General features: G+C 30.7%; 1 protein-coding gene across 1 annotated transcript; it reads left to right on the top strand.

The window, feature by feature from the left end:
• The first annotated feature begins 8,442 nt into the window (after positions 1-8,442).
• LOC107430210 (uncharacterized) lies at positions 8,443-12,022 on the top strand. Its single transcript, XM_048464234.2, has 3 exons — positions 8,443-9,831; positions 11,087-11,629; positions 11,799-12,022. Exons 1-3 carry the CDS (start codon positions 8,869-8,871, stop codon positions 11,898-11,900), a joined length of 1,608 nt encoding a protein of 535 aa, XP_048320191.1. The 5' UTR covers positions 8,443-8,868; the 3' UTR covers positions 11,901-12,022.

The following is a 12,022-nucleotide window of genomic DNA, read 5'->3' as shown; positions in this document are numbered from 1 at the left end:
TTTAAAAGAATTATGCACATAAAATTAAAAATGAAAATGCAAAATGTAATTTTGTAAAACTGAAAGTGCAAAGTATAAAAATATCTATATAAAAAAAATTAATTAAAAATAAAAAAATACTAAATAATACTATTATTTTTTAAATAAGTTAGTAAAAAAATTTTTTTAAAATTACAAACGTAATTTTTCAAAAAAATATTTACATATAATAGATATCTTAAAAAAAAATTTGAACATGCATTAAGAAATATTTTTCGGAAAAGTAAATATTTTATTAAAAAATACATTTTTTTTTAAAATCAAAAAATCTTATAAATATCTTTTTTCCAAAATGATAAATATGAATATAAAAAATACATGTAATAAATAAAATAAATAATTTTGTTAAGAAGCTAATAGAAAAAAAAGTGAGGGGTGCAATGTGCCCCAAAAAAAAGTGAAATTTATAATGTATAATGTCAGAAAAAAATAAAATGTAAAGTGTCAAAACATATATGATTTACAATGCATTGACGCCAATATTCCTAATTTTAGCACATATAATAACTACTTCAGAAGATATTTAGACAATTTTAGTTCAACAAAAAAGATTTTAACTAAATTTAACAAAGAATAGTTTTTTAAAAAGTTCTTGTAAAAAGTCAAAACCACAAAATATCCCAAGCATAACTTATATGTTGACAATCTACACTAATGCAAGTCAATTGTTTGGTAACAAGTGGCTTTCTAATCATGGAGTTATCCTCTATTTGTCTTATATTTTTTGAAAATAATATTTGAATATTAATTTAATACAAATATATAAGTTCTTTTTGTTGAGCATCTTCAAGGGGCTTAACCTTTTATCTATTACATACTCTTTATTAATAAAGAGTGCCTTAAAAACATGTTTTAATTCAATTGGTAATTTGATTTTTTTAAAACAATGAATGAGTTTTGCTCTTCAAATATGCATATTTGATACAGTATGTAATTTATTCTGTATATTTAATATTATATTAATATAATTTAATGTTAATCAAATTCCTAAATTATTATCTATTTTAATTATCAATTTATTGTTTACATAAATAAAAATAAAGGGAATAATAAAATAATAAGAGGGAATTTTAATTAAAAAAAATAAGGGAAATAAAAAAATAAATAATGTAATATAAAGAGTATTATTAGAGAACCTTTTAAGTTTGCACACATTATATTTAAAGATGTATTTTATTATAAAGAAGATGTTATTTATTTTTAATAAATTTTTTTAGAACGCTCAAAGACGATAATAAAATCTCAAGAGTGAGAAATTGATACTGCTGATATGATACTAGAAATGTATCTTTGATATGAGAGTTTGGTTAAGATCATGTAGAATGTGACTGCTGATATATATAAATTATGCTTTAAAAAAAAAAAAGACTAATTCATAATGTTCATGGCCAAACAAATTTAAAAGATATTCATGAAGAATAATAGGATACCAAAATATATATTAAGCATCAAAGTTAGCCGTTTTTATTACCGTTGCAATATGCCCCCAAAAAAAAAAAAGTTTAATTTAAGTAGTTTTTGCCAATCGGTTGAACGAATAAAATCTAGCATAAAGCAATAAAAAGTTATATATAGTGTAAGCAAAAGCTATTAATATTCAATATAAATTGAATATGAATAAGTTAGCTTTTAAATAGATAGGCAAGTAATATATTTAAATCCTTCTTTAGATCCTACAAAACAAGAATGTAGAAGACAAGGCCTAAGTAATGAAAAATGAAAAAAATAAATAAATCAATTTTAAAATAAAAAATGTTATGCAAACTAAGAAATTTAAAACCTATTTTAAAATTTCATGTTTCTTTAAATCTATACACTTATACTACCAATTAAAAATTTTTAATATATGTTATTTATTGTAAAAGGAATTATACATATATATTCAATCACCAATATATATATATATATATATATATCCGTAATGATACAAAGACAAAAAAACTTCATCAAAATTCTAAACCAAATCATATGGTATCTCATTTATTATTGGATGTATATTAATAGTATTTTATAATCATCGAATATAAAAATCAATAAAACAATATTAAAATTTTAATTAACAAATTTGATAAGTATAAGAATTATTATTCTATTCATATAAATATGGACAGAAAATTTTCTGGCCATCACATCACATATAATCATAAGTTATCACAAGTGTATGCCATGTTTCCTTACTCTTGATCTGCAGTATTATTGTTGCTGAAGTACTCTTGTTATATCCTTCTCGTTTTCAGATGGTTTTATCTCCTGGATTCCACATCCATTAACATTATCATCATCAAAACGAAAATCATTACCAAAGATATATATCAAAAAGGTCATCCAAATCACCATCAAAGGTGCTAAAAAAATCTTCAATATCATCATCAAAGCTTCTATCACATGACAATGGCATAGATTTAGAGACCGTGTTGCTTCTTTGCTTTTGTTGTAGTGGTTGATTGGTCTCCGGTTCTTGATTGCTGCTCTAAGTAGTAGTTTCTCATATTCTCCTCACTGATTATAGATGGCTTATTCTTCTCTATTCCACTGACTATATAATCAACATCATCAAAGCATGAGGTAAGGTCAACAAGATCATCACCAAAGCTCCTATAAGATGCCATTGGCAATGTTACTACTACTTCTGGTTCTTGATTGCTCAAGTTCTTCTTTTTCTTTCCTTTCTTGTTCTTTTATTCATTTTCGGATTATTGTTTCTTCCAGATTGGACACAAGACATAATCATGACCAGTACCACTACTTGGAGTACTATTATTCTTAAGTGAATCTGCAAGGCAATACTCAAACATAATCCAACTTACATTATTATTACGCTCACGATCATTAATGGTGTCCTTGTTCTCGTAATGGAATCGTTTCTTTAAACCGATTAGAATATTTTCATCCATTTCTTCAATATTTGCATAAATCTTTGTTCTTGAATCTTGACCATTTCATGTTCCGGAACCAATCCTTTGACAAATTAAAACGTTTTCCTTTGGCAGTTTTCTTTCTTGAGCTTAGTGAAGATATTAGATATCATCATTATCGTTATCATTATCATTATCAAGATCAAATATCAAAGACGATGATGATGGATTCATTATGGGTTGGTGAAACATTCTCTAGATTTCCCAAGGTTCTTGGTCGCCAAACTCATCGAAATCGTGGACAATTCCATGGCAAGGGAATGAACAGACAGTGACTTTCTTGAGGGGAAAGTAAGCCACTAGTTCATCATCAGTCGGCCAAAACCCATACATAGGTTCATAGGATGTGTCACGTACATATCATCACTTTTTTTTCTTTCCGCAAAAATACGAATAATTAGGGGATAGATGATTGGTTGAGCAAGGCAAAATTGATTATCAGTGTAAAATAGAAGTGAGATTGTATAGAAGTCAATTTTGTAGCTTCGAGTTGCCAGTGCTCCGGAAATAATGGCTCTACCAATCGAAGAGAAGCTGCGGAAATAAGGGCTAAAATTGCATTGGTGACTTGGTGTAGTGGTGCCATTTTTTTATTTTTTTTTTTAGTTAGTATGTGTAGTGGTGCCAGTTGAAGAGAAGTGTGTAATGCCTTTTCATATAATACAGTTTGAATTAGATTTAGAATTGGCAAAGAAGAATTTTATAAGCAATTACTAATTTTATATATAAATATATATAATCAATCTCAAATAAAATTTATCTTATTTTATTAAATTGAAGCTATCTTTAATGGTCATTGGATCACATAAACGGTTAAGATTTAAAATTTAAAAAGTAGTCAAATATATATTTGGTAACATACTAAAATTATTATTTAAAAAAATAAACTTTATCATAATCTAATAATTAATAAAAATAATTTTAAATTTCAGCATTTGATATAATCTAAAAACTGAAAAAGGAAGACATCATATTAATTCTCATATTAAAAACTTTTATTTACGTCTGATTATATATATATATATATATATATCAACAATTTTTAATTTAAAAAAACGAAGATGTGTATCAAATCTACAACATTATAAGTATGAATGTCTAATATACCAAATTGTTTTACAATTTTATTAAACAAATGATATGATAATTTTTAATTGGTTTGTTATTGAGTTTTGTCCGTCCATAATCTATTAATTAAGTGTTTACTTGTTCAAGTTACATGAATTTTCCAACACCACTAATATATAGCCACGTCATTTAACAAATCTTTTAATAAATATTTTGATACTTCTAGTATTATTAGTACCAAAAATAATGATTTTCTTTTTTAATGAACTTATCTATATATAGTTGAATATTATCAAATATATATATATATATATATAGTTGAATTAGATTAAGCATACCAAACAAAGAATTTAATAATTCAAATTAATGATAGTTTCCAAATTCATTTTTATGTGAGATCCTAGGTTCCAATAACCCTAATGATAGGGAAAAAAAAATAATAAATAATCAACTTATGTATATATAGTTTAATCAGATTAAGCAAACATATAAAAGAAGAATTTTATTGCAAAAATTAATTTATCTCTACACATGTATAGTTTGAATTAGACTAAGCATTACCAAAAAATTACTATTTTTTGTTAGATAGAGAAGAATGTTATTCCAATGAACTACGGATATATTATTGGGTTATTGACGATTTTTACTAGTTTTTCAAATAAACTAAAATTATTTATCAAATGACACATGTTAAGATATAATTAATTGGTATATTTATAAATGGATTAAAAAAATTAAAAAATAAACCAATTAAATATTCCTACATCATTAACTTATTAAATAAATTTAGTAAATATTTTTGATAACTTTAACATTATTGAATAAAAAATTATAAACAAAAACAAAAAAGAGACCATGTTACCAAAGGACACCTTAATATTAATTTATTCATATTTGCTGTTTTATTTTTTTCCCTATTTCTTCATTCTCTATTCTAATACAGCATACATGGAAGTGTAAAGTCTTTTTTTAATCAAAAAAGTAATACTAGAGGCCTCTATTTAGTTTACCAAGTGTATACAAATAATTGATTGGTTAATATTTAATCACATTTATCTTCTAAAAATTGACTTATTCATATTTAGATTTTATTAATATATTAACCAATCAAATAATGATATACATGAATTTAGTAAATAACATAATAGGCTAATTGATATTTATATTATTATTTTAATACTTTACATTACTTTTATATATATATATATATATAGGGCTTTGATTTGTTGGAAACATAATTCCTAACTAATTATGTTAAAAGCATGTCCCCAGCATAACATTACTCTATATGTTTACTAACAAAATGATTGGTGAGTTTATATTACATATCTTAAATTTCCCTCTATGGCACTCTGCACTTTACATATGTTACACAGAAGAATTTTTAGTTTTAAAATTTTCATTATAATCCCGCACTTTCATTTTATTGCACTTTATTCCTTTATTAATCCAACCTTTTTAGTCGACTAATATAAAATACACTTTTTTACTTTTTCTCTTATTTTTACATACAAACAACTTTGTTTTGTTATTTACTTTAATATTTTTGTACTGTTGTTTCAAAATAACTACTATAATTTTATTTTAGAATTATTTTAACATAAATATCGTTTACATACAAACAAGTTGTTTCAAAATAATTACTATAATTTTATTTTAGAATTATTTTAACATAAATATCGTTTACATACAAACTAGTTGTTTCAAAATAACTACTATAATTTTATTTTAGAATTATTTTAACATAAATATCGTTTACATACAAACAACCTTATTTTGCGATTTACTTTTATATTTTTGTATAATTATTTCTAAATAACTACTATAATTTTATTTTAGAATTTTTTTAACATAATTATTGTGAAAAACAATTGATTAGTTAATAAATAAATAAAACTATAATCTTTCGTTGTAAATGGGTTGCTTGTGAATAGATCTAGTAACATAGAACGCTAAAGTAAAAGCGAAAAATAAAGGTAGGGTGAAAGTACAACGACGACAACAACAACCACAAAAACATAATAAATTCCCCACTGGAAGATTGTTGTTACTGGAAATCCACGTGGCATGTGTTGGTCCATGATCAACAACTGTTGAGTTTGATCACCATTAACGTTCCACATACATTCAATTGCTGCTAGTGACATGGTAGGTTGGGTCGGATTTGATTACATATATGGAATTTTACGCATGGTGCATAGAATATCATACATGGCATTGAATTCACCATCGCAAAATTGTAAAGTAAGCCAACCTCTACCAATTTTTATTTTTTTATTTTTTTATTCCATTGAATAGAGAATGAAAATTCTGTTCAAGTCCAACCATAAAACCGGGAACTTCCAGAGAGGCCTTCACGTGTAGTACAATGTAGAATCAAACCGGGACACTACCATCAATTGCATTTAGAATTTAGCCTGTGCAACTGTGTTTTTTTTTTTTTTTTTTTTTGTTTTCACTTTCTGGGTATTTTTGATTTTTGGTCGGTCTTCCATGGCCACATTCATTATATCTTACATTTTACAGTTCGATTTTCGGCCACCGGTTTCCACCAACCTTATCTTCGGCGATGCAATACACGATAGAGCCGTTTGAAGCTTTGGAAATATATGCACAGAAGATCAAACTGACAAATCCAGCTAAAGCTGTCCTTTTAGATGTTTTTGGCAACCGACTTTTTAATCCCATTATTATTGCTTTCTTTTTTTTTGCGGTTGGAATTCAATTTTTTACCCTTCCTGAAGATGAAGAAAATAAACAATAATAATAGTAATAATATTGCTATTATTAATAATTGTGATAACTAAAGTATGGGAATTAGGGTTCTCACTCATTTCTATACTTGTGGCTCGCTTCAGGGTTGGGTTTTGGTGGAAAAAGCCTTTTGGCATCTACGTACTTTCCCAAAATTATTTTCAATTTTGTTTGTTGAGAATTTGAGATTTAGTGTGAAAGCAATCGAATAAATATACCCAAGCTTTTTCAACTATCACTAACTCCATTGACCACATCACTTTCATGTTCAACTTAGTTTTATTTATTTTTTAAAATTGTGTCCTCCAGTTCTCTCCCAGCTACTTTCTGCCTCCAAATGAAATATTATATAACGGCTTTACTTGCAGTTTATAAAGTTTATCTTATTTTTGTTCAATTATAGATAGAAATCTGAATAAAATGATAACGCCAAAAAGATAACTATAAAATGTATTACCCGATTAAAGATTTGAAAGAAAAACATGTAATTACATAACAACTATATGTGTTTTGTTCTAAAGTGAAGAATATTTTGTTTTTTGGGTTCTAAAGTAAAGAATATTGAAATTGAAATTGAACTTTTGTTCACGATAAGAGTTGGTGATTAATGCATATCTTTTCAAAAATTTTCCAATTCTGACTTTTTTTACTTAAATAGTTGGCTAATGATAGTTGATTTGATTGGAATTACCCAATTTACGGGACATAAAGATCAATATATATGGGATAATTTATTTATTTTTTCACATGAAAAAATATTGGATGCAATTAAAACTAAAAATACGGGAGCTGTATTTGTTGTTAGAGTTCCATTACTAAAGTACATGAAAAAAAAAAAAAAAAGGATTAAACAGCTCAAATTTTTAAACATTTAATGTTTAATATTCATAATAAAGCAAGACAATAAATTGGTTGGTGCTCATAAATGACATTGTTGTAATCAAAGAAGGCAAATTTATTATGGCATAGTTTTTTGTTATTATTTTTTTCATTGGAGAAATTTATGATATAATTAAGCTAAAATCTTTCTTTAATATGGGAAAGGAAATTAATTAACCAAAGGTGAGACAAATTGGGTTATATAAATGGTAGGTAGCATTGCATTACCTCTATAGTATTTTGTTCCTTTAGCCAAAAAACAAAATCATTTTCATAAAAAACAAAAGTCCAAAAAACGTAATCGAAAAAACAACTCCATTAATGAGATTTCTTAAAAAAATTGATTTTTGACAGGGAAAAGAAAACGCGGTGAAAAAAATCTAAAGAGTGAATAGTCAAAAAAAAAAAAAAAAAAGAAGAAGAAATTAAAAAAAAAAAAAAAAACACGGAAAGATAATTGTAGACCGTTGGATACCTAAAATCTAGTATATCACCGCCAAACTAGTGGGGCCACACAAAAGACCCATGAAAAAATTGAAAAAAATGAAAGCGACATCTCATCGAATCGGACACGTATGATGGAGTGGGACCCATGAAGCAAACCAAAAAGGTGTGAAGACGTAATTAGTCGGAGTCGATCACACGGTTGGGAGATATGAGCAATTTACACTGAAAAGATTCTTCATGGCAATTGCGAAAAACAGACAGAAGAAATTCACAAATAATTAAATATCATTAAAAAAAAAAAATAGATCTATATATATATAGAATAATTAATATAAATATTTAGGCAGCGTAGCTCTATTCAGAGGAGGAGGGAGTGCAACCTGGCAGTGATGCATGCTCTCTCATTGTCTCTCACCTTTTACCTCTTCTTCATCATCACCATCTACTGTTGAAAACTCGCTCTGTTAATTGTCTTAAATTTCTCAGTACCCGAAAAGCACAAATCTTTCACCTATTCTCTTTTCTGGGTTCGTCTCTTTTTATTTTCTTTTTCGATTGGTTGAATTAGATTTTTTGGGTTTCCTTTTGTTTTTGCTAATTAATTGGGTCTTAAAAGATTTTTTCAGAAATCCTTTTTTTCTCTTTTAGCAATGCACAATCTGTGAATTTTTTTTGTATTTTTTGTATTTTTTTTTTTGTTTGTTTGCATTTGGATTTGTTAAAAAAACGAAGAGTTGGGGGGTTTAAGGTGGGGATTTTAGGAACAATGAAAGTGACACAGAAAGATCCGGAGAAAGTTATTTGGGATCAGATGAGAAGTCCATCTGGGAATCCCATTTCTGTGCCTGGTTCACAATCTCGAGCCTTGCCCAAACTCATGGTCTGGCTCATCCTCTTCGTCTCCGTAACCTATGTCGTTTACACTCTTAAGCTCGTTTCCAACTCTCGCTCCTGCGACCACGAGCCGTTTTCCAGACCCCACCGACTCGCCACCTCCACCTCTTTGGTGCTCGCCGACAATGCCACAACCACATCCTCTCTCCAGTCGTCGATTCGCAGCAACAGGACAACGATGGCGGCTCAGATCCTGCGCCGCCGCGAAACCCACGAGACCTCCCAACGGGAGACGACGGAGCTCCGACACGTGGTTTTCGGAATCGCGGCGTCGGCGAAGCTCTGGAACAAGAGGAAGGACTACATTAAGCTGTGGTTCAAGCCCAAGTCGATGAGAGGGATAGTGTGGCTCGACAAGCCGGTGACCAATGACGACGACGAGGACAACCTCTTGCCGCCGGTGAAGATCTCCGGCGACACGTCGAGGTTCACGTATACTAACAAGCAGGGACACCGGTCGGCGATTCGGATCTCACGGATCGTATCGGAGACGCTGCGGCTGGGACTGAAAGACGTGCGGTGGTTCGTGATGGGGGACGACGACACCGTTTTCGTGACGGAGAATCTGGTGAGGATCTTGAGGAAGTACGATCACAACCAGTTCTATTATATCGGGAGCTTATCGGAGAGTCACTTGCAGAACATTTTCTTCTCCTACGGAATGGCGTACGGAGGAGGTGGGTTCGCCATTAGCTACCCATTAGCCAAAGCGCTTGTCAAAATGCAAGACCGGTGTATACAGAGATACCCAGGACTGTACGGCTCCGATGATCGAATACAGGCTTGCATGGCTGAACTCGGTGTCCCACTCACCAAAGAACTCGGTTTTCACCAGGTGCGTCGGTTTTCAATTCCATTACTCCATTATTTCAATGCTTTTTTTTGTAAAAAACAAATTGTGACTTGTTTTTGTTATTGACCTTTGTCGTTTGCGTTTAATTTTATTTTACTTACCATTTTGGAAGTTTGTTTTTGCTTATTTTTGGGTTTTTCACTTGTCCGGGCTTGTAGTTGGGTTGCTTTCTCTGCATAAAATCTCTCGTCGAGTCTCTTATCTTTTCGCAGCTGTATCATATATGCTAGCTGGGATTTTCCAAGTCTGGTCGGTTCGCCGACATTTTTGCCGACACGATTTAATTCATATTTGCTGTCCAATTATATTAGATTTTCTCACACGTTTTTAATCTGTGTATTTCTGATTTATTTTTGTGTTTGGTAATTGTGCTTTTGGTTCCTGGAAGACTTGGGCAACCAATTCATTGGCCAAGTTTTGTGTATCCTCTCGTTTCTCAAAGTATATCATAGAGAACTCTTTGGGATCTACGTGGATAGGTCGAGACCTGGTTTGTAGAGCTCAAATAGCATATAAAATCAAATGTCCGTCCAGCCAAGAATGTTGATATTTGAGTATTGCAGAGTAAGAAAGACAGTTAAACTAGCAGAACCAGGGCATTGTTCATGGTTCATTTCACATAATTTTTTTGACATTGATTGATGAATGCCCATCTTTGGCATCAGGTTCATGACTAATTGCTTACAGCTTCTGGGTCAGCTCGGTACCTTGATTTTTGCTTTGAATGAATAATAGATTTTAGTTTCCTTGGCTACTCCAGAGTAGATAAAATAATGAGACCGGAATTGGGAAGTTTTTTGGCCATTGCTATCAGTGGTAATCATTTGATGCGATTGGAGACAGCTGCAGTTTACCTACTCATATGCCATACCTGAACTTAGCCTGCCTGACAAAACCAAATTATGGAGCATTTATGTCTTTGGCAAATAGGGTAGGTTTGGGTCGTTTTAGCGGGGAATTTGAGAGTAAATTGCTCATCTTCCACTTGGTGGTTGTAGCCAAATGTGATTAATAGTGGGGCTAAGGGTAACACTTTTCAGCTTGATGTCTTGCAATTTTTTATGTTATAATCCAATTTGGTTTTGGTCATTGATTAAGAAGTCCTAGCAGGGTGCTTCTTTCGATTGTCTTTATCAGCTTGTAAATCTTGTGTTTAGCTTTTGTTGTCAGTATTTGTTATGAAAATCACTGCACTTATCTGATATTGACTGTGATTTTCTTTTTGCCTGTCAACCAGTATGATGTGTACGGGAATTTGTTTGGTCTCCTCGCAGCACATCCGGTGACACCCTTGGTGTCATTGCATCACCTTGATGTGGTTGAGCCCATCTTCCCCAATGTAACACGGGTTCAAGCACTACAGCGGCTAAATATACCAATCAGATTGGACTCAGCAGGAATAATGCAACAATCCATCTGCTATGATAAGTCGAAGAGCTGGACTGTTTCAGTTTCATGGGGCTTCGCTGTTCAAATTTTCCGAGGACTTTTTTCACCCCGTGAAATAGAGATGCCTTCGAGAACATTTTTGAATTGGTACAGAAGAGCAGATTACACTGCATATGCATTCAACACGCGTCCAGTTAGCCGAAACCCATGCCAGAAACCTTTTGTGTTTTATTTGTCGAAGGCAAAATTAAACCATACAATCGATCAAACCGTTAGCGAGTATGTCCGGCATCGAGTTCCTCACCCTCCATGCAAGTGGAAGATGCCTGATCCTGCTGGCATTGACAAAGTGGAGGTTTATAAGAAACCTGATCCCCATCTATGGGATAGAGTAAGTTCTTTCTCAATACATCTATTTACTTATCATAAACTGGTCATTTTCACCGTTCAATATCCTGGAATTTTGTAGTGTTTTTGCTTTAATGTTTTTCTCAGTACCATGAAAAATCGTGGTAGTATTATCTGTTTGACACAACTTTTTTCTGGATGATTTTGTGCAGTCTCCAAGAAGGAATTGTTGCAGGATCAAGGATTCAGGGAAGAAAGGAACCTTGGTAATAGATGTCGGTGTATGTAAAGATGGTGAAATCAGTGAACTATAGCAACATTGATGAGTTAGGATTGGGAACCAATTTCTTCTTCTTTTTTCTTCTTTTCCTTGTTGCTTCCTCTTGCATTTCTCTTTCTTATTCTTATATTATTTCTTAATTTGTTCTCTGCCAAA

The sequence above is a fragment of the Ziziphus jujuba genome, chromosome 6, assembly GCF_031755915.1.
Source record: "Ziziphus jujuba cultivar Dongzao chromosome 6, ASM3175591v1".
Lineage (NCBI taxonomy): Eukaryota > Viridiplantae > Streptophyta > Magnoliopsida > Rosales > Rhamnaceae > Ziziphus > Ziziphus jujuba.
The sequence above is the reverse complement of the archived record's forward strand: the minus strand, read 5'-3'. Positions and strand labels throughout refer to the sequence as shown.